Source organism: Wolffia australiana, chromosome 3 (assembly GCF_029677425.1).
Source record: "Wolffia australiana isolate 7733 chromosome 3, ASM2967742v1".
Classification (NCBI taxonomy): Eukaryota; Viridiplantae; Streptophyta; class Magnoliopsida; order Alismatales; family Araceae; genus Wolffia; species Wolffia australiana.
The window spans coordinates 3,179,869-3,203,688 of NC_135837.1; the positions used below are offsets into that span (position 1 = coordinate 3,179,869).

General features: G+C 36.7%; 2 protein-coding genes across 4 annotated transcripts; both read right to left on the bottom strand.

The window, feature by feature from the left end:
* Positions 1–3,477: 3,477 nt before the first annotated feature.
* TMM (Leucine-rich repeat (LRR) family protein) lies at positions 3,478–5,187 on the bottom strand. The gene is made up of 2 exons (XM_078573278.1): positions 4,286–5,187; positions 3,478–4,100 (listed from the first exon to the last, which is right to left on the bottom strand). Exons 1-2 carry the CDS (start codon positions 5,151–5,153, stop codon positions 3,580–3,582), a joined length of 1,389 nt encoding a protein of 462 aa, XP_078429404.1. The 5' UTR covers positions 5,154–5,187; the 3' UTR covers positions 3,478–3,579.
* A 15,694-nt stretch (positions 5,188–20,881) lies between these two features.
* Positions 20,882–23,650, bottom strand: LOC144700640 (reticulon-like protein B1). 3 transcript variants are annotated; one of them, XM_078572088.1, is made up of 6 exons: positions 23,360–23,650; positions 22,783–22,963; positions 22,552–22,693; positions 22,410–22,479; positions 22,158–22,342; positions 20,882–21,178 (listed from the first exon to the last, which is right to left on the bottom strand). In XM_078572088.1, the coding sequence occupies exons 1-5, from the start codon at positions 23,544–23,546 to the stop codon at positions 22,176–22,178; spliced, it is 747 nt and encodes a 248-aa protein (XP_078428214.1). In that variant the 5' UTR covers positions 23,547–23,650; the 3' UTR covers positions 20,882–21,178; positions 22,158–22,175. The 3 variants fall into 3 exon arrangements, with proteins under 3 accessions (XP_078428214.1, XP_078428213.1, XP_078428212.1); XM_078572087.1 differs by having other exon boundaries at positions 20,882–21,181; XM_078572086.1 differs by lacking the exon at positions 20,882–21,178 and having other exon boundaries at positions 22,023–22,342; positions 23,360–23,649.
* Positions 23,651–23,820: the final 170 nt, after the last annotated feature.

A 23,820-nucleotide genomic window follows, 5' to 3' on the forward strand; every position in this document is an offset into this window, starting at 1 on the left:
AAAAACCTTGCAAGTGAGGTTTTGTTGAACTGTAGTTACTATTTTATGGCCCAATAAGAGCCCATTATAAATTCAATTTTCTTAGGAAATAGTAATTAATGCCTATCTTTATATTCTATAAACTTTGTGGTACGTTCTTTCATTTAGGAATATGTCCAAGTTTGAAGATTCTCTGCCGGTGGTGTATGAGATGATTCATTTCTCAGTTGGTGTTATGCCCTTGCATTTTATCTTTGTATAATACATTGTGATTTTGTAGTTAGTGGCCGATTAACGCCTTTGTAGTAAGCTCTTTCTGATGCAGGATGACTAGGGGATGACGGGTTAATGCAGGATGGCTAGAGGAGACGGGACAGGGTGACAATGGGAACCAGATACTTCGAAAACTAGGGGAGGGATGGGATAAAACAGACCACAAAATCACACGATTGAATTCGAAGATTTAAATCCGGTGAAAATAATGACGATGCAGCCCCTTTCCTCGTCGAGGGCAGGAGTACTGTCTTCAACCACCGGGGTGAAAACAAAGCAACAGGTTCAATAAATTCGGACTGCGATCGCTAGAAGATTCAAATGCCTATTCAAATAGTCGCTTGAAGATTCAAAATCAAAATCAAATCCGACGGCGGTGGATAAACACTCGAAGAATACTGGATGAAGAACACGATCACCAAAGAGTGAAGAGAGTACTTCGGCACTAGAGTAGTGCGTCGTTGGCGCTGGCGATTGACGTGCGCATCGACAGGATGTCGCGTATCCAACTGCGCGGTCAGTTAGCGGGGGACCAAGGGGGGAGTCGCCCCCTTGTGGGGTTCGGGGCAGCGCTCCAAAACCTAAACAGTAGGCGCGGCGGTAAGTGGCTGCGACGGCGGCCGTGGGCAAGGCGGGTGCGCACGGGCTGCGGCCTGCGCAGGCGGCTGTGGCCGCTGGGCTGCGACTTGTGTGGGTGCCAGTGGTTTGCGCGGGCCGTGGCCTGTATGGGTGGGGGTGGCCTGTGCGGGCAGTAGCCTGTGCGGGCGGCGGCAACCTTCGCGGGCTGCGGCTTGTGCGGGCGGCGGAGGCCTGCGCTTGCTAGGGCCTGTGTGGGCGGCGGCGGCCTGTGCAGGCTGCGGCCTGTGCGGGCGGCGGTGGCCTGCGCGGGCTGTGGCCTGTGCAGGCGATTTGCCTGCGCGGGCGGTGGTCTCGCAAAGAGGGGCGGGGGTGGCAACCATGAGCGGCGGCAGCGGCGACGGTGAATGGAACGGGATGGGGAGAGGGCTAGGGAAAATCTTCCAAGAAGAAAGAAACTTCAATTCTTGAAAATAAATTCGCCAAGTGTATCGTGCAACACTGGCCTACATATAGGCTTTGGAGGAAAGAGAAACTACGAGAAATAAAATAAAATTAGATGACGTGTTATCGTGTCACGTTAAAGGGCAGTTCTGGATCTGGCGTTGACGATGTATCATGATGCGCGACGGGGCCTATGTAGATGGAGACACGACTGAGGCCGGTGCATTGTCTTGGTCGTTATCAGGCCGGTTCTGCAATTGATGTTGGCGACGAGTCATGATGCGGGACGTCTCGGATGACGGTGGCGGCGCGTCTGAAGATGGTGCGTTGGCGTCGTCGCCACCACTTTCACTTAGGAATATGTCCAAAATTTTAAGATTGTCTGCCTAGTGGTGTATGAGATGATTCATTTCTCAGTTGTTGTTATGCCCTTGCATTTTATCTTTGTATAACACATTGTGATTGTGTAGGTAGTGGCCGATTTACGCCTTTGTGGTAAACTCTTTCACTTTGGAATATGTCCAAGTTTTTAAGATTGTCTGCCCAGTGGTGTATGAGATGATTCATTTATCAGTTGTTATTCCCTTGCATTTTATCTTTGTATAATACATTGTGGTTGTGTAGGTAGTGTCCGATTAACACGTTTATGGTATGCTTTTTCAATTAGGAAGATGTCCAAGTTTGAAGATTGACTGGCCATTGGTATACTAAATTATTAGGTTTTCAGTTGGCATTATGCCCTTGTATTTTATCTTTTTATAACACTTTGATTGTGTAGGTAGTGGACAGTCAAAGCTGTTGCATTGGTTTTGTGTTAGTTGATCTCTTAGATGGTGGCTAATTTATAATTTCAAAATAGGGGAGCATGTTGAAATAATTAAATGATTTGGGTTGGGTAATCTCTGGTTTTCAATAGTCGAGAAAACCTATGAGACAGGGATTTATGTATTTAAGTTAAAGAGATATGTGACTATCTAATTACTAAGTATCTATACTCCAAATGCATCTGTTTTTATTTCTATGGATACGTTACATGAGAAGAAGGGGACACAATTTTCTTAGGTTCAAACCAATTTTTTAATAATATCATGGGTACTCTCACTTCCCCATACTCTTGTTCACATAGTGCCAAATTAACGGTGTAAGGCACAACAGTGTTAGCCATATTAATGGTGTAAGAAGGGGTAAAATGTTATATTTGCAAACTTAAAATGAAATTTTTTGTAGGAAATTGGAGATGTTGGTTTATTTTTTATCAACAAGGAATCCAAAATCCTGAGCTACATCCTTGTCCTTAAGCATCCAAGGCATCCACCAAATCCTCCTATTCTAATGGTTTCTATTTTTTTCACTTCCAGTTGAGTCTTATCTCCAAACCTTGGCGCAATGTTTCCTAGCTATTTTGAATTTATTTACCAACCCAAAAAAAACCAATAATCTGGAAATGTTATGTTATTTTTGGAATTCAAAATTTGTAGTAATCACAGTTCCACTTGACAAATAGTAGACTGATAAATTTCCCTTACTACCTTTTTATTAGGACATTATCAATAATCCATTTTTTAAGTTGAAATTTTTTTAATGATTTTCTCATGTAAATAAATTCAAAAAGCTAGATCACCATCCCTTTTATATAAATTTATGAAATATTATATTATAATTATTAGCCTTCTAAAGTATATACAGGTCATCACTTATGACTCTAAAAATGACAAATAGCATCTAATTAGTTTTGATATATTTATATGTAATGTCAGAAGTAAATTTTATTGTGATATTTATTTTTGAAAATTTAATTAAATGGTTTTCTAAGTGTGCTAAGTCATGAATATGATTGTCTACCCTATCATTTTACAATTAAAATCATAATAGTTTTATCTAAAAATTAGCAATGATAGACGAGTTAGTAGTATTAATGTGATGCAAATTTCAGGGCCAATGAGAAAGGATTGACTCATTCACTTTATTATCCAAAATCAGTCTCCTCGTATGGATCAAGATAACTGGCGTTAATTTAATGACCCTCAATCCAAACTATTTACTTGTTCATTGCTTAAATGTATTGGTTGGGTAGCCATAATTTAACATGATTTGATGCAAGTAAAATGAATTGACTGGGTTAAAACAATCCATTGTGATTTAGGTAACAAAGCATAATATCAAAAATTTTAAAAATATAAATTATCCATTTTGATATAAGTCAAAATGAGGAATTTTATCTTATGGACTATTTCAAAAGGGATGGCAAGTTTTATTTACAAAATCTGATCTCATAGACCAATTCAAGGGATTATTTCTTCTCAACTATTATCCTCCACGGCGGAGCCTTGGAGCTTTGTCAGCAGCCGCCACCGGGCCAGGTGAAGCCATCGGTACTGCCGCCACCATGGCGGCGGCAGTTGCATGCCCACAAACGGGAACTCCGGCCAAGTACGGAGGCGCCGCTTCTGCTGCTGTCTCAGCCATATAACAAAGCCCCTTATTATTAGCAGCCCTCAGCTTAATTCCCATCCTCCACATCACCTTTCTGGAAAATGGCAAGGGCCCTGTCAACTGGTTATCATTGACCTTCAGCTCACTTAGATCTGACAGACACCTAAAGCTCTCTGGAATGGGCCCCCTGAGGCTATTCCCATCAAGGTGAAGCACTCTCAAGCTGCTAAGCAGCCCAATAGACGACGGAATAGGCCCATGAAGGCCCATATCAGATAGAACCAGCGTTGTCAGCCTGCCCATGCCATTAAAAGCTTCACCATTAATAGTCCCACTGCTCATATCGTTTCCAGAGAGGACCAGTGTTTTGAGAGACTTCAGCGAGCTGAGCCAGCCTGGAAGGAAGGAACAACAAGGTAACTGATTAAGAAAATTAAAGAACTCAACTGATCTTTATCTAAATAAGAACAAAATACACAACTCAAAACAGTTTTGATGAATAAAAACTTGAAAAGAGTATTGTATCATCTCATCTAAAATTGAAAAAAAAAGAAGAATAACAATCAATCTGTAGTCTCACCTGGGAAAGGGCCGGAGAGCTGGTTGTTGCTGAGATCAAGCAAGATGAGCTGATCAAGTTCAGAGACAGAGCTAGGTATCACTCCAACGAGCTTGTTCTTGCTGAGATCAAGCTTAATCAGCCCTCTGCAAGCACCAATTTCAGGAGGAATCTGACCATGGAAGTCATTCCCATTGAGATCAACGACCCTTAACTCGGCTGAGCCGAATCTAGGAACATCTCCAGTGAGCTTATTGCCACTAAGATCAACCATCCGGAGCTTAGAAAGGGAAGCAAGAGAAGGAGGAACGAAGGAGCTGAGCTTGTTTCCATGGAGATCAAGAACCTTCAAATTACTTAGCTTGGAGAGATCAGCGGGAATGGGCCCAACATGCCCGTTCTCACGGAGAACAAGCGTTTTCAAAGAGGGGGCAAGCTCAGAGAGAAAGGATGGGATAAGGGTCGGGTTAAGGGAGGAGCACTGGTAGAAGAAGAGGGTCCGGAGATGGGTTAACTTAACCAGAGCCGGAGTTAAGGTAGAGGTAAGCTGGTCGCAGACGGGGAAGGCAGTGTCCAAGGACAGAGCGCCGAAGGAGAGCGAGACGACGTGGAAGACGTCGTTGCGGTCTGGCATACACTCAATACCATGCCAGCGGCCTCGGCAGACGTCCTGGACGGATGACGCCCAGCTATTCCCCGTCGCTCGCATTATCTCGTACACTGCTCTCTGCTCCTCGTCGTCCGTCCGGGCGTGGCTGGAGAAGCCCTGCTGCGGAGCGTCAACCAGCGGCGAAGAAGAGTCGGAGGTGATGACGGTGAAATCCGTCAACGACGACGCCACCCAGAAGAAGAAGAAGAAGAAGAAGAAGGCCATGGCCATGGTTTGCATGTTGCATGGGCCAACTGTTACTGTTATGACTGTGGCTATGACTACGTGGTATTTAAGGTTTTGGGGGTAAGTCCTTTTAACTACAGTCACGGGAATGACGAGGATTGGTCTGGTTTAATGGGTTCACGGGATGTGGAGTAACGTTTGTGATTTCTGCAGGCGTTATCCCCTGCGACCGCTGAGTGAATAATTGTTTGCCATCATTGAAGAGGGAAACGAATATCGATGTAGGACGTGTATAATAATAATGGCAGAGATGATTTGCAAGCGGAATGGAGGGGATGGGGGATTAAGGGTAGTTGAAGGCTAGTTGAAGTATTTGAGTAAAAGCCCTTGTGCCTTATGGGGTTTCAGTGATTTACACTTAGTTTACAACTGTTCTTTGTGCTTATAGTCATCCATCTTTTCCATGCATGGGTAACAGATCCAAAGCTTTGGTATCTTCTGCTCTGTCTGGTTCTTTCATCATTGCCGGAGATTTAGTCTTGGTTTACAACTAACTGTCCTCTGTCAGCTCAGTCATCTGTCTTGATCATGGAATGAAAATGGAACCAAAGACTTTGTGCCTTCCTCTCTCTCTCTCTCTCTCTCTCTCTCTCTCTCTCTCTCTCTCTCTCTCTCTCTCTCTCTCTCTCTCTCTCTCTCTCTCTCTCTCTCTCTCTCTCTCTCTCTCTCTCTCTCTCTCTCTCTCTCTGGTCATCGGGTGCCTGGAGATTTATTGTAGCTTTATATTTGTCCTCTGTCCTTTCAATCAGGCTCTTTTAATGAAAATTATTGAAAATATACTGATCCATGCATAATTATGAGGCACATTTTATGATGAAAATTTCAGAAAATTTCAAGATTGATGTCAGGAAAAATAGATAAATAAATAGATAAGTCTCATGCCAATGTCGTTTGATAAATACATGAAAAGAACAATAAAACTTCAACGTTAGAGTTTTGTTAACTAACTTGCAATAAGAAAATAGAGGTAAAACAAACACAGAATTAAAATAGAAATATGCATATGCTTATGTCATGTTAATGCATTTAAGGAAAATTAAGATATACTTGAATCAATAAATAAAACACGTGATTTAATGTATTCTATAGGGATTCATGTATTAAGATATCAACTTTTAAATTGAGGCACAATAGGCACATTTTTATTATCATCCCCAACTTTTATTGTTAATCAGTTTAGACATTAGTCAAAGTACTACTTAGTATATTCAATTATTCCCATAAAAAGGGTCATACTAGGAGAAAACATGTAATCCACTAATCTCTAATCATGAATATTCCAATGATATTTAATAAAAAACCTTAACTGCAATAAAAAATAATCCCTGAAACAGGTTAAAACTCATGGTTTGGATAGAATATTTTAGGTGGCGTACAAGTTTACACTTCTCTCTATATGATGAATCTAGGATATAATATGTTTTTTAATGCTACCTTGCCCAAGCCAAGATCAGTTTTCTAGTACCTAGTAGGTGTCTTGAAATCTTAAATAAGAATCATCCTCTTATTAAGTGATGATAAAAACTAAGACCTGTCCCATATTAGCATTAGTTAAGTAAATAATTTGAGGTTTCATGTATTTTATTAATCTAGGCTTGGCCAAAAATATTTAATACCATTTTCCAATTAAATAATCTCTACTAATGTAAGGGTAAATGATGGGTTGACCCACAGTGAGGCAAAAAATTCGATTGCACAGTTTTTCAGAGCGTGGAAATGAGATAAATATGTTTAAAGTATATTTTTAGATTTTAAAGGTTTTTATTATTTTTTCTAGCATTTATATTCAATTATAAATAGAATCATATATGAATTTAATAATATATATTATTAATATTCAATATTTTAAATTCAATAAATACTTAAATACAACATTACACGGAGAACTATATATATTCTAGAATTTTCAACTGTATGGAATCTTATAGAATTAATTTCAAATAAAAAATTAAGAAATAATATATTATGTTGAAAATATTTTATTATATTTTAAAATGCTTAAATATATACAAAAAATTATCGGTTTTGAGGAGCAGAAGTTGGCCAGAGAACCAAGGTAGTGGGTGCAATCTTGGTAACCCAGGTAAGGGTGATCCAATTGAATCATGCAGCACCATTCCCAATACCAGATGTCAAAAAAGTTATTCTAAAAAAATTAAGATGTTTAAAAATTAAAATAAAATTTTATGAGAGTTTAGACAGAGGAACTAGATATATAGCAAATGGGTTAGAATGGACAAATAGAGAGAAAGTAATGGAAAGTTAAGGAAATGGATGGGGATGATGGTGAAAATATAAAGAATAGTAAAGACATCAATAAAACATTGAAACAAAGCATCTGTGCATGGATTGCATCTATAATTTCTTGGATACCAAAGCAAGATGAGTCAATATGCTGATGTGTGTAGCCTCTAGACACATCCACGTTATCCTCGCCATGTCGAATCTCCTCTTTGACCCTTGCAAGCTACGTTTAGCCTCTGTTGTCGTCATTACGCCATCCCGATTGTGTTGAGAATGGAGAAGATCCATGGGAAGAAGGGAGAAGAAGGGGAAGGCCCCTAAACAATTCTAGTCTGGGTGAATTTTGTTCAGGGCCTTCCCTTATTTATACTAAGTGGGTATTTTTCATAAAACCCCAAAACTCAAGTATATCTTCCAACGTCCTAAAGACCATTTGTGTGTGACCCTCTAGGCACATGTATTAGTCTACTTAACGAATCCAGAATCCCAATAATATTTATTAGCCTTCCATATTAATTAACTATCTCATCATATAGATTAATTAATGTTGGATCAATTTAACCAATTGGTAGATTGATTATCCAACACATGGCGTCCCAAGCTAGACCTCGTGCTCTAAAAGATACAAAAGAGTGTGTATCGACTCGCTCATGGAACTTGTTCCTCATCAGTTACCATGTATGTATAGTCCCTCATCCAGTTGACGCTCCCAGGATGACTTGGGTACGATCAATTATCAAACCCTTATCGGTCATCTAAGTTAGTACTAATGTGTTTGGAAATCATCTGAGAACTCTTCTCCCGATATTTCACTGCGTTGGCTAAGGACTTCATCGCATCGTCTTCCTTGACCTGTCACCTCTTATACCAAGGATGGATGATCCCATATTGACAACTCAATCATCTTTGTGAATTTCTTGATGCACCCGAACAAAGACTATTTAGAAGTCCATGATTAGGGACATGTAGGTTATAGTCAAAGTACAACTGTCCATCCACAAGGCGTCTTTGGTGTGTCAAGTCTAAGGTCTACTTACACAATCGTGACGTGAATCAACCTGATTGATAGTTTGGTATTAAACCATTCAGGGATTCGTAAAGATCAATTTAGTGAACTCTTTCCACTAAAGAACACCAACTATCGATCCTTAGTGTCTCCACACTAATGGCTACAGGAATGTCCATACTAATCATATGAGTGAGGCTAGATAGTGCTATTCTATCTGGATACTTCAATGCCCTTCTTGAGTATCCTTGAAATAGGAATATTTAGAAAGCATGCTTAAAGACTAGCGAGCTCCATATTACGATATCATCATAATTCACTAAGTCTGATCATGAATTTATATGTAATTGCCTTGCCAACGACATATATTTCCATCATAAGTAAATGGCATAACTTGATGTTCTATTTGTTTTACTTATAATTATGAAGATTGGGAATATCATGAAATTGAGGGGTCAATCCCATGCAATTTGACCAAAATCTTGATCAATGGAGTGAAAAGGGATGCCATAAAAATTCAAGTCTTGATTGTTTTTTTGGCTCTTTGTGTTTCACTAATGATCATGTAGAATAATATTTCACAAGATTCACTTAACATAAGAGAATTAAAATATATTTAAGAGGATATAATATCTATTAAATAGAGAAGGTAATCAGAACCAGCCCCAATATGGTCCGACAAAATCTTAGAGAGTTGAGAGAAACTCGTAGGAAGATTCATTTCCAACTCAACCTTTACTTAATGCCATAAATTTATTTCATATTGAATCATTTCCGTGCCGTCATATGTAATGAAAACAAGGAATGCATTCATGACTTGTTTAGAGTATTAATTATGAAATAATTATCTGGCTTCTAAAACAAAATTCTATAGAATGATGTTACAATGTTGTTCAAGGAGATGAGAATGAGCATGATGAGGTTATAGTAGAAGAACCAAAAGAAGAAGAACTCCAACCACAACATCAATGAATTCATTTCCCATTTCCAAAAACTATCCATTGCCACATCATAATAATAATGATTATTATTTTTAAGACAAAACTATCCCAGATATTCATGTTCTGTGTATAGAAGACCAATGTGAAATTCTTATGGACATTCATATTTTATTTATGAATGAAGAAAATAATGAATGAAAATAAGCAGATGAATTTTTAGCTAATTTTTATGAAATTATTTCTCATTCCTCTACAGATAATAATGCCTCTTTGCATGAAAATTTTATTGGGAGTAGTGATACGATAGAATCTCAAACCATTGAGCAAAAGAAAATGTTTTTTATAGAGGAACTTGTACTAATTGATGTTTTTAATCAATGTAATCAATGAAATCAAACAAAATTCATTCTTATGAATGTTAAAAAGAATTATATTTTTTTAGATCTATTTAATATTACAAGTTTAATCTGAATGTTAAAAAGCTCATTTTACTCATTGGCCCAATCATTTCATGAGAAAAATGCATGTTTAGGGATGAATATAAATAACATCATATTCACACATCATAAGTTTATATATATCATTATAATTTCATCACTTCACTATTTAAGGACAATGTCGGTTTCGTGCCTAAAAGTAAAAAATTTTTATTATATGTTGTTTCTAGCTCCGCGTATAATTTTCTGGAATTCATAATATAAGAGCATGATAATCTTCAGACCAAATTTGGAATTTAAATTCTACTGGCGGTCTCATATATTTTTGAAATGGCCATGAGTTACCATTTATTTTAGGATTTTACTTCAAAATACTTGTTTAATAATGCAAGTAGTAGATTTGCAACTTTATTTTCTTATTTTATTTTATCCTTTATTTTAATGGTGTTATTATTGTTTTTTTTTATATAAGTTTACCTTTAAAATAAGAGAACATAACTTGAAAACCAATGCGTCAATCCAAACAAGAGCATGTTGCATGGAGAAGAACTACCCCTTTGGTTTGCAATTCCTCTGTTCTAGAATTTTACTCATTTTGTCTGCATTCAGGCCCATGCATGAAACAGTAGGGAGGAGTTACTCCATAATTTTTTTAAAAAAATCATGCTTTAATCTAGGTTGGTGATGTAGGCAACTTTTTTTTTTTATGTTATTTTAATTGTAATTAATTTTAAAAAAAAAATTTAAAAAAAATATAAACTCACTCTAGTAATGTATGAGACACAGGGAATGGCTAGGGAATGGCCTTGTGAATGTGATAATTTGGCTATAATAAGAAGAAAAAGAATAAAAGATATAAAGAAGAGGAATGTAAGAAGGGATAAGTATATTAAGTGTGAAAGATAAGATGGTGAAAGAAGATAGATATTTATCAATTCTTATTATTACATTTTATACAATAAAAGAAATAAAAGAGATAGATATAATAATAGTAGTATATGGTGATAATATAGGTAGTAGTGAGATGAGAGGAAGAATATTGATAGATATATATATATATAATATTAATTATATGAATTTTAGAAGAAAAGAAGAGTGTGATTTTATTGTAAGTTATTTAATTAGTAAGAGAACTAATTAGATAGGTCAGAAGAATATATAAGGTAGTATAGCTAACTAGATAGATAGAGGAATTAATTTCTGTTTAAGTATAGAAAATCTCAAGTGAAAGAGATAATTTTAGAGAAGAGAGAAGATTTTTGGTTATGATTAGGAGAGATTCAGATAAGAGAGGAAAGGAGGATTAAGAGAGGTAAGGAGACTAATAAGAGTATTAAGGAAGAGTATATGTATGATTAGTAAGTCACTATTATAATTATACATATATCTTATTCTTATATATATTTTTTTTTTTATAATATTTTTATTTTTTTTTTCATTTTTTTCATAGCAGAACTTTGAGATGAGAAAAGTTCTTAGAGGTGACTAGAGGTGTTTGACAGAATGCATCAAAGAGACCAAATATTTTATTATATTTTTATATTATATTATATATATATATATATAATGTTATATTAATATGATGATGAACTTAGATGATTGATGAATATTCCAAAACAAGAAAAACCATCGAAAAAACAAAAACAAACAAAAAAAGAACAAAATACTCAAAAATCAATCTTTATATCTCAAATTCAATTAATCAAAAAATTAATGCACCATGATTATTATTCATACAATTTTCTACCAGAACAGGATCAGACGGTAACTGCACGAACACAAGCAATGGGGGTGTGGTGCTGGTGTGACCAACCTCCTCACTCAACCTCCATCTCCTCCTCTCCGCTCTTCTCCCAGCTCTTTCTCTCAGCTGTCTTCTGGGGATCCTCTCTACTTAGTCCTAAATCGTGAGTCGCCACCAAAGGTGCTCCTCTCTCCCGTTCCGTGATTCCCTGGAGAAGGGTCCTCCATCACCTTCTGGATTGGATGGAGGTTTAGTTTTCCAAATCTCACTCACCTCAAGGGGTTGAGTTCCCTCTCTCCTCCCAAGGGATTTGATCGATCCAACGACTAGGGGGGGGGCGATGATCAGCCGGTCCTCCATGGCTGGGGGCTCAGCCACGGGCCTGGCGGGATAGGGCCCGGCGTTCTGAAACACAGATTGAGAGATGGGGCCCTGAGGGACCCAGCACCATGGTCTAAATATCAATGCCTGAGTCTGGATGGACCCAGTCTTAATGGTGTACCCCTGCCCTCCTCATCTTACAAGTGACTCGCATTACTCACCACCTCACACTACCTGAGCCTTTCTTCCTTTTAGATGGGTTCGATCTCCTTTATTATCACCACAAATCAAAAGAAGAGCATCAAACAAATGCGCATCTAATCGCTTTTGTTACTGCTTAGCCCAGCCTGACGTGGATCTGAAAGTTACAAAATGTCATTGATCCCATATCAAAGAAATAAAAAATACACATAGTATATAAATTCCATGTTCCTCTTCTGAAATTACTCGATCTTTTGCACGTGTGTGTGAGGACTTCTAGATGGGCCTTTGTGGGCCTCTATGCTGCCCCTCTGTGTGGGCCTCCCTGTGTGCTTATTGTGCCAGAAGTTGGGCTTCTTGTGCGGTGGTCCAATATGGATCAACATCGTTGGTGCTTAAGTATGATACAATTAAGGGTTCATAAAGATCACTTCAATGAAATCTTTCTCTAAAGAACATCCACCATGTGTCCTTATTGTCTTAACACAAATGGTCACAGGATCAACTAGACTTATTGCATAAGTAGGATCGTATAATTCTACTCTATCGAGATTACTTGATGTCCTCTCGAGTATCCAAAGAATATGAATGTTTAGACTACACACTTGAAGATTAGTGACTCATCTATTATGCCATCATCATAATTCACTAAGTTATTGCTTATATTCAAGGACTTCATTATAAACATGAAACAACAATAATAATGAATAAATATTTATCTCAATGAGCTTAAATAAATCATGGAAGTGTGATTGACTTAACGGACACATAATATTGATTTGCAAGATCTGTGTCTTCACGGATCGTCGAGCCCTTAAGTACTTTGTCTCCAAGGAAGAGGCAAAACAATGACTTACTTGATGGGTGTTTCTCCTTCAAGAATTTAACTTCCAAATTTAGGACGTACAAGGTAGTGAGAACCCAATGTTTTTTCTAACTTTGGAGAGATTACTAGTACATTTCCCCATGAATAAGTCTTTGGCATTGCAAATAATGTTCAGCCAAATTGTAAACTTCTTAGTAATAGATTGTACACTTAAACATTGGAACAAGCGCCAAAATAGCAAGTTCCTCCTGAGGCTAAAAGACAACTTTTGGGAAGAGCCTTGCTTATTCTATTTAGGGGAAGATAAAATTATTTTAGGATGTGTGCCCAATGATAACAAGGTAATACTTTGGCAATATGTCAATCTGCCTTGTGTTGAAGACGTCATGCTTTGAGAAAGACAAGAGACAAAGTGTTTGAAAGTGGATTCTATTGGCCTACTATATCCAAGGATGCAAAAAAAATTTTCATGTAATGCCTCAAAAACTAATATGCATTGAACATTTCCATACGAAATTAGATGCACTTGTGGCCCATTATTGAAGTGGAGATATTTTCTTATGGGGAATATATTTCATGGGATAGTTTCCATCTTCCAAGGGAAATAAATACATATTATTGGCGGTGGAGGATGCATGAAAACTGGTTGAGAAAATTCCCATGAGCACAAAAGATAATCAAGAAGTACAAAAGGTTGTACGTAAATTTTCTCAATTAGGTAGCCCGAGGACCATAATTTGTGATGATGGATTCTCACTTCAACAATAGTGATTTTACTACCTTACGAAAACAATATAAGAGTGCATCACCAAGTTATGACTCCATATCACCCTCGAGAAAATGACCAAGTAGAAGTGAGCAGTAGAGAAGTTAAAAATGTATTAAAGAAGATAATTCATCCAGAACGGAAATATTGGGTATCAGAACTACCCGATGTCGAATGGGCCTGCAGAATCACATTTTAGTTTCCCATTGAGATGTCATCGTTTAGGCTCATCCATGGAAAACCTTGCCACATTCCAGTTGAACTCAAACATAAGTCTTATCTGGGAATCAAAAATCTTAATCTCTCTCTAGAAGGTGCTGGGAAAATAGACTTCTCCATTGTCAAGATCTTCAGGAGTTATGAAATGTGGCATATTGAGGCGCTGATTTTATAAAGCCAAAAATGGCTTCCATGAAAATTATATTGCTACAAATACTTTTCATATCCATGACAACATTTGGCTTTATAATTCTCACCTTATGCTCTTTCTAGGAAATTTATGTTCTTTGTGGGATGGTTCATTTATGGTCCTTGAGTCATTCAAGAATGGAGCAGTCTTAAAATCAGATATTAATACTAAAAATCATTCGAGGTTAATGTTCATTGATTAAAACCATACACTTTTCAGGAGACACCCCCACCAGAACATGTCATGGGACTGCAACTTCTAGAATATACATCCCATCATAGTCATCATATGGATGAGTTACATTCGGCTGAAGACTATGAAACTTGTTGGGAAGTAACCCAACACATAGTTTTGCTTGCATATTTTTTATCATTATTTTTTTGTTTCACACGATGAGTGAAGAGATAAATCATTCAAAATGCAAGTCAAATTAAGGAAGATTGAATGCAACAAGGAATTAATGCTCAATATTTTTTCTAAACCCACTTTACCAACAATTTTTAGACTATTTTACATTGCATGCATTATAGCGATACCCATATTTTCATGAGCATGATGATTTTATTGAGGACCATAAAAGGTTTTAAATTTGGATGCAAGCTTGAGAAAAGCTCGACATCTTAAAAAGATTTCATTTCTGCTTACAGTAAAAATTCAAAGAACTTTCAGAAAAAAAGGTGTGATAGAAATAGTTGCTTTGTTCTTTACTATACTCCATACATGTTATAATCACAAATATAAGTGAGCATTAAATGTTCTTAAAAATATGTTGAACATGATAGTTGTTTCTATTTGTCCTGTTCTTTAATAAATCTCATCATCTTTAAATAAAACTATAGGTATGGACCCACGACAGCGGCTAACTTGGCTATGTCTATGTGGTGGGGGCTCTAAAGAGCCATAGTAGCAATAGTAGCATCAAGGCCCAATGTGGCACCAACGTGGCATAAGATGGCCCTAGTTATATTTTAATAGTCTAATAGATATTAGTATTTCAAACCAATATTCTGTACAAACATTATGCACTCTTCTAATATTAAAATATTTCCATATGGGATTATTTTTTAAAAGTTATGTGGAGGTTGATAAACTCAAAATTAGGGTAAAAATTACATCGGTGAGAATTTGAGTTTAATCAATAAAATTTATAAAAAATAATCGTAAAATAATTTAATTAGTTAGTGATGAGTACGGGTCGTCTCCACAGGGAACGGATATTAGGGAACGTACGACCTATTATGTATACAGTGGTGATGAGAGGAATTGGGTGAAGCAAAGATCAGTGGTGAATTCGTGATGAGAGTAGATAATAAGATGATAAATGGCTTATTAGTGTTTTATTAATTTGGGATTAGGATGGACGAGAAAAGAGAGTGAGATGGGATCATACAAATGGCATGGTAAGTGGTGTAAACACAAGTGGATACGGTGATAAAGATAGCTAGAATGAGGTAGAATGATTGTTGAAATGAGAGACATAGTGGTATGTGTTTGTTGAAATAGGAAGGAGCGAGATGTGTGACGAGATCGTCATGGTATAGAGAGCACGTGAAATGATGGTTAAGGTGAGGATGGATAGGGGACAATGAAGGAGTAGATTGAGAATGGTAATGGATGAAGGTGATAGATGGTGAAGATGGATAAACTAACAAGGTGTGTTGGAAATGATTCAATGTATGGCAAAAGGCTAACCTTAGATATCTATATTCCGCCGGGATCATGGAATCTTTCTGCTACAGATCAACCTTCCCACTTCACTATTGAACCTCCCCAAGCACTAGAGACACCAAGGAACACTTGATGGACCTTCAAAACCTCGCTTTCTTTCAATCAGCCTCCCTAGGAGGAAGTGAGCTTAAAGATGTTTTTTGACAAAGATCGGGGCTCAATTTATAGATCCAACCATATGGATGGATAGAGGAAAAAAAGACAAAGCTTCCCTTAAAATTTCAGCTTGATCCAGGTTATGGATCATCAGGTATCAAGCCTAGAAGTTGGATAATTTCTAGCCGTCGATTTACTTCAAATATTTCTCTCTCCTCATCCTCGTCAGTGCTGTCACATCATTTGATTAGGGTTTTATCTCTTCTGGGAATTAAATGCGATGATTGGCTGAGATTCCTCCTCGTCAGCTGCGATCAAAGACTCTCATCAGGCCAAGTGTCGCCCTCTTTTTTTCTGATTGGTCCTAGTGTCCACGTCACCTGCACTAAGAAAATTCAAAAAAACCCAAAATATATTCTAAAATTCATATAAAATAAACTAAACCCCCAAAAATACAAACAAATATATATTTCAACTTAGAAAATTCATATCTTTCCAAATTTAATGTCGAATAATTCTCACAAAAATCATATTCTGGATCAAAAAATTGTTTTCTTAAAGAATATGTTGTCAAAAAAATACCAATAATACATAAAATACATAAATCTCAGAATATCATTCTAAAAATGATTTTAATCATTTTAATCTTGATAACATGCACATATGGAAATGCAAATAAAACATGTAAATATGGTCATATTAAGCTACTAAAAATGCATGTTATCATAGGCACACATGGAAGAATATGAGACATTGGACAAATATCTCACAATCAAGCTTCTTCAAAGAGGCGGATACTATGGATCCCATGATTTGCAGGAGATGGCCTCTCCCATGCTGCCACCAGGCATTATTTTGACGATATGATTTCATTTAAACAAATGGAATATCCAGATCTCACCCATTCACATGAATGTATTTAAGCTTTTTATTTCTTCACAAAAAATATACCTCAGAAATCCTTTATTGAAGGAGTCTGTAGTCATGTTTCCTCTTTCAAAAATAGAGAAATTTACATTATTGACTTGGTTATGCTAACCAGGGTGCCAAAATCTTGTTAATGCATCAAAAGAGGAGGGAATCATTACCAACAGGATGGAATACTCCATAAGTGAAGAACGAGGTGATTTACGAGCTTTGAACTTGATTTAAAGCCTTATTGTTTTGGGCTTCGGGTTGGAAATATATAGTATTTTATGCGTGTAATTTATAATGAGATGATTTTTCAATTGTACTAAAAATTAATAGAAAATTGGATTCAATCTTAGTTTTTTTTTCCTCAAATTTGGCACAATTTTTTGTGGTAACTTCAGCCATGATTTTCTCTCGTGCTTCTTAACCAAATCTTGAAATTGTGGGGGTAATATATTTTTTGTGTCCTCTTTCCATTTATAATTGCAATTCTGTTGAGATTTGACTTTCCAAATCCTTTTTTGACTAATGTATCCTCATGTGAGTTGAGATTTTTGGGTGTTGACTTTCATGAGTCATATCTCATTACTTGAACCTCCAAATTCCATGCTTTTTATTTCTTGTGAATCCTCTCTGTAAAAGCTCTTCATCCATATCCACTCATATTATTATGATATCAGTTTCTTGGTCCATTTATTCATTTTAAAAAAACGTCAAAATTAGGTCAATTTCAAAGTATTCAGTTCAAAACTTTCATATTAATTTCATAAGTTATCCAAAAATTACCATATTTATATGGTAATCATCCTCTCTTTCTAGATTCAAAAAAATACTTTTTTTATAATTATAGTATACATATTATAATAACTCTTAATTTTTTCTTCGTGATATTCAGCCTAGTTTGATTGAGTTAACCATTTTTATAGTCAACATTAGATCATTGTGAGTTTGAGCTGTGGCCAGCATCATATTTGAGTTTACATATGAGTGAGTTTGGATTTTTATTTGTTATCAAAAAATTGTGTACTAAAACAACCAATAACCTACTTACATCAGGTATTCATGGGGTATTTTGGTAACTTTGAAAGCGTGAAATTGTAGAAGGCTCGTGGATTCCTAAAGATCTATGATAATGAATTTCACGAAAGGAAATAAAGGCATAACATTTAGACTTGTGTCATAAGTTTCTGTATGTGATAGGAAGCACTAGACAGCCATGCAGTTTTGGAAGAAGTAGTTACTAGGATTGAGGGCACATCTAAGGTGATGCTGAAAAAAGGAGAAGCGAAGGATATTGTATACACATTGATGTCAAATCTATTTTTTTTGCAAATTAAATGCCGCAACGTCAAATAACAGCAGAAATTCTGTAATTATGGGAAATATGGGCATTATTCTTTTGATTGAAAGATGAAATGACTTTAAAATAGTAGTTATGAAGTTGGAGTTAGCATTTCTTATGGACATCGCCAATAGACCAAAGGAAATTCCTCTACAAGAGGTGTGATTGAGAAGCATTTTCAAGCTATGTTGTATCTTTACATTGAGGCAAGAGATGGTATGATGAGATATAAAGGCATCTATTGTAGCTTGGACAGGACTCTGTCCAGGATAGTGTAATTTGGTTGTAGATCCATACTCATGATTAATATAAAGATGGATATAGAGTCAAAATTCATGTAATAGGAGTTACACATCTCTGATTTCAGTTTGGTGGGATTATAAAAACAGGTAATGTGCTCTACATATCAGGACTTACTCAAATATTTTTATCCTTGGTATCATGGATGATGAAAGCTGAAAATCCATGCTAGAGTCATGAAAATTCAACATGCATCACACGAAGAAGAGATTTCTTAAGATATGTGAGCGCATATTATGTGGGCTGTATCTTCTGAAACTAGAATTGTATAACATATCAAGAAGTGCAATGTCATGAAAATTCCATCAGAGGTTTTTCCATTGAATGATTGGTAGAACTAGCACGAATTGAATTTATGAAACAAGTTTATTTAGAATGTGTGGTTGGCAAGAAACCCATTTTTTTGAATTGTGTACTTCACAAACCAACAAGCCATTAGAATTGGTCCATGGTGACTTATATAGGCCCAGAAAGCCACTCACAATAATAGTTAACAGATGCCAAGCAAATCAGTGAAATGATGAAAATATTAATAAACATCACAACATAAACTATACATGAGACTTTTATTTGAGGGTGATCCTAATGGATTTAAGTATCCTAGGATGGGACTTGTATTTGAGAACTAGGGACTTATCACCGACAAATAATGAAGGCAATTATTTAGAAGTTTTCAATTTAATATAACTAGACGATGTCTGATTTCTGAATATAAACAAGTCAGAAGTAGCAACAAGATCACGAAATCACTCAGTGCAAAAGGAATTATCAATTGAAGAACAATTATCTTAGAAAGTGGAGGTGTCTCAAGGTACCTAAAAGGGACACGATAGTGAGGTTTGCCTGATCTTGAATGACCTCGATTGACATTGATCTGGAACTCTACTGAAGGGTATGAAATGGAAAGAGAACATTTGGGAGATGGATATAGATGGACATGAATGGAACAATGATAAAGAATTTGAGATTGGAAATAATAATGGGAAAAAATGAAAAAAATAGGTGGGTTTGATAATCAAGTTGATGGAAGCAAAAGAAAAGAAATAACAAGAACGGAGGGATAGAAGTAGCACGTAGAGGCTCAAAAAAATGGGAGACGGGAAACTGACAAAGAGATAAGGGGGGATGTGCAGGAGAAGTGAGAGAATGAATAAAGGTACTGAGATGGATAAGACGAAGATGGGAACCAAATGAAAGATGGAATGGACAAGAGATGACGAAACATGGAAGAGAGAAGACAGTTATGGTAAGGTCATAGTGGTGAAGCAGCTGAGGGAAGACATCGAGGAGGTTACAAATCAATTGGATATAGTTAATTAACAGGTTTAGCTAATAAATATTTATTAGGCTTATGGAGCTAATAACTATGGTAGTAAATAGTTAATTAACAGGTTTAGCTGATAAAGATTTGGGCAATCGAAGATAAATTTAAAGAACAATGGTTTTTTCTTAAATTTCTTTTGTTTAATTATAAATGGATGAATGCCCTAAGGGTGAGAGTTAAGATTTTCCAAGGGTGAACCCTCTCTTTCTTATGCTCACTCACCCCCCCTCAATTGGTTACAAAGTGAGAAGATCGACTGTCTAGAGTGATTGTTCGGCCTACATTAAAATGAAGTGAAGCGGACATCAAAATAAGAACTAAATGGTGATGTCTTCACCTAGGGAGGAGTTGATCAAATGCACTATTGATAGATTCCTATGACAAGTCTCTTTAAGTTACTAAATCCCCCGCCTCAAGATGTTTTCACACAATCTTCATCCTGTCAAATAATCCTTCTGCTTTCAGTTTTCATTCTAATTATATTTCGGAATGCATAATTAGTTATAACAACACTAAATGCACTTTATCAAGTTTTGAAACAGTTGAGCATAATAAAATATCCTGTCATCAATAAAATGTGATAGATTAAATAATACAAATTAATATGATTAGGACTTAATTAGATATTTATGGGATCAGATACTGAGTGACCAAAGTTCACTTCATCTGAGTTGTGTTTTGATTACTAATTCTAGAATCTTCCTCTCTATTCTCACTTAATTTATTTATGTACTTAATTTAACCCAGTCAGAACCCTTATTTTAGATTTCTTCATCTTGTGTGTCACACTCCTTTTCATTTAAAAGTCCTACTTAAATTTCTTATCTTTTGGGATTATTAATTTAAAGGACATTGAATGACAACTTCTGTAATATTCAAGAACCAGAAATTTTCAATTTCTTCATATTAACTGTTAATTCTCTAAAGCTAATCTCTCCTTCTATTACTTTCTATGTACTTTTCGATTTGGGGTCTGGATGGTTGCAGACAAACTTCTCTTAGCAGTAGTTCCCTTGCACTTATAATATCCAAAATCAAAGACTAGAACTGCCCGTTGGGATTACCCTGTTATTTGCAACCCAAGATAGTATGATTCCAGCATTTATGACATTCCAAAAGTAGCTATTTTCATGGGATTTCATGCATTTTTCAGTATGTTTACGACTTAGAGGAGTTTATCGAGATTCACAAAAACTTTAAACAATGGTAGAGAGAATTTTGGGATGACGGCCGCTTATAATGATATGATGCAAGCGACATAACTATTTTCCCATTCTTTTGAATTTGATCATGCTGTATTTTTATCGTACTTTCCACGTGTCGTTTTGTCGTATGGCGTCACCGTCGCATGGCTGTCTCATTTGTCTATGGTCGGAAGCTTTTGTTTTACACCACACCATTAGATGTGACGAGGGACTGGATCTACTATTGGGCGGCAGAAAAAAACAAGGATGAGGTAAGTTTTCATTATACCATAAGACGAAAGATGAACGAGATCAGACAGTCCAACTAAAGTTAATTTTTCCGACCGCGTCAGATCTAGCTCAGACAACAAATGAAAAAGGCAAAAGCGAGGAAAAGAAGAATGAATGTCATGCCACTGTACGACTAAACAGTGCTAATTTCGCTAAATTTTCTATTTTAATTACAAAAGTTTACTCGTATTTTTCCCCAGAAACTTCACTCCGAGTATCCTTAATTTCTACAATTTTTTGGCCATATGATGCTGAGAAAATGTACATTTTACCATGGTTCTTGTGCCCAATATTGAGATTTTTAATTGAAGAAAATGATAAATTCGTATTAATAGATTCGTTACTGTACTACCCTATTCAAAGCCAAAACTCATGTTTTTCACTATGAAATTAGGTTCTTTTGAGAAAATACCAACCTGAAAAACATGCACAAACTTTGGTAGAAATTATGCAGACCATGAGTGAAGTTTCTGGGTAAAAGTTAGTAATTCAAACTCAATTTGATGAAGTTAGCATAGACATTTCTTGATGTTCACAATCTATACTAATGATATACAACAGTGTACTTAAATTTCATCTGGGCAGGATATTTTTTTCATTGCTTGCCCCGTAGAAAAATCATTAGGAATTTGTGATTAATCCACCAACATCATTCAAAATACTCAAATGAATTGCCGTATATTTATCTAGAATTCACAAAAATGTCTCACGTCGATCCAAAACATCACAGGAAACAAGTAAAAAGAAAAAAGAGTTTTGGAATAAATGAAGTGGCATTACGAACATGGACATCACATGAAGCTTCTTTAAATATGCATCGAGTATCGGCGCCCAACTATGACCCAGAAAATACAGCAGAGAAATAAAAAACCAAGGAAACATACTAGAATCAAACTGCCATCAAGAGAGTGAAGGGCGCATCTAACCAGTGATATATATAGAACTTAAAACTTCTTGGCTTTAAGCGGTCCCTTTGGAATCTTGCTCAGAACCTTCTCATCAAACACGGCATACTGTTTCTTGATTTCTGCCGTCGCCTTCTCCCCAAACGCGTCAATCTTATCTTCATACTTGTTGTACACGATCGGGACGGTGAGCAGTAGCACGAATGCTGTTCATGATAACAGTTAATAAAATAGTTTGAAAGAGTAGGAGTAATTAATTAATGAAAGTCTCACCAAAGTAAAACAGTGTCAAGAAGTTGAAGCAACTCCCAATTATAGATAGAACCCAGAGCCCGGCCATCGCCTGAGAACCCAGAAAAAATCAGTAAGATTAAATTAAGACTTCAATAGCTAGGTTATGGAGGAGATAAATTACCGCAAGGAATTTCTTTATATCTTTCCCCGAGGCAGTGTCTCTAAGAACTGAAAACGCATGGTTAATCTCCACCCTCAGGGAACGAGCAATGTCTACGGTGAGATCTTCAGGGATGTGGATCTCTGGAATTCGCGGAGGAGATCTGAAGAGAAAGATCATTCATTAAACAGTCATTTTGATGAAGAGGCAGGAGAATTATAGAGAGAGAGAGAGAGGGAAGTTCTTGGTTACTTGTTGATGAACGTCGAGAAGTTGATCCAGATAAAGAGACTGCCCAGGATGAAGATGAGGAGATGACTCACAAGCGTGAGCAGATGATATTCGAGCAGTTCAAAGAGAACCCAGATCGCCGTAGCCACGCCAAGAACTCCGGATGTTACCTTCTTGTTCTTCCACAGGACGATATCCGCCACTGCAAACGAAATCCGGAGTGTAATTAGTAACATTAAATCATGAATAGTTGTAATTTGTGAATTCTTACGAAAAAATAGATCTGTCATAATTTCGTATTCGTGATTATAATATATTAGTAATAATATGCATATTTTATTCGATCATCTGAGAAATCAGCCGTGCAAATAGCATAAAATACTGTTTTTTAATATAAAAATCAGTTCTAATATGACATTAATTTTACGAGTACATCTACATCAGAAGACTAAATTTCCGAATATTGCCGTAAAATTGCAGAGCTCCGAAGAACACAAGAAATCAGATCCGAGTTCCCGAGATCTCGAGAAAAAAACAGACAAACAGATGACAAAATCACTAAAACTGGCGGAAAGAGAGAGCATGTTCGTTATGGTACCTTTGCCGCCTCCGAGAACAGAATGAACAGGAGTCTCGCGGCCGAAAAACCGCCAGATCTTGTTCTTGACAGCGGCGAGAACCTCCGTCTTCTCATCGTCGGAAGGATCATGACCGTGCAACTTCTCCGCGATCTTCTCGAACTCTCTCTCTCCCGCCGAGCTCGATTCCTTGTCGTGTTCGCCCATCCTCGATCAACTCTTCGATCAGCTACTCGATCAAGAGCTCAGCTGGAGCAGGTCGGAAATCTCAAATACAAAGACGAGCGCCTTCCCCCGATTTCTTCTTTTCCAGGCTATTTCTACCGGCGAAGAAGACGACGACCATAACATCTCGGCTCTCAAACGAGATCTGGACCGTCGATCTCGTTCCACGGACGGACGAGACTCGCTCCTCGCCGTCCGCCAATCGAACCATCTAGAAGCATCGGGGACTTTTTCTTCGAAACCCCCCTTCTGCGAA

Coding starts and splice junctions, on each gene's coding strand:
- LOC144700640 (XM_078572088.1), bottom strand. CDS start 23,546: ATGGGCGAACACGACAAGGAATCGAGCTCGGCGGGAGAGAGAGAGTTC. Junction 22,964..23,359: donor TGTTCTCGGAGGCGGCAAAG/GTACCATAACGA, acceptor TTTCGTTTGCAG/TGGCGGATATCGTCCTGTGG. Junction 22,480..22,551: donor ATATAAAGAAATTCCTTGCG/GTAATTTATCTC, acceptor CTGGGTTCTCAG/GCGATGGCCGGGCTCTGGGT.
- TMM (XM_078573278.1), bottom strand. CDS start 5,153: ATGCAAACCATGGCCATGGCCTTCTTCTTCTTCTTCTTCTTCTTCTGG. Junction 4,101..4,285: donor GCTCTCCGGCCCTTTCCCAG/GTGAGACTACAG, acceptor CCTTCCTTCCAG/GCTGGCTCAGCTCGCTGAAG.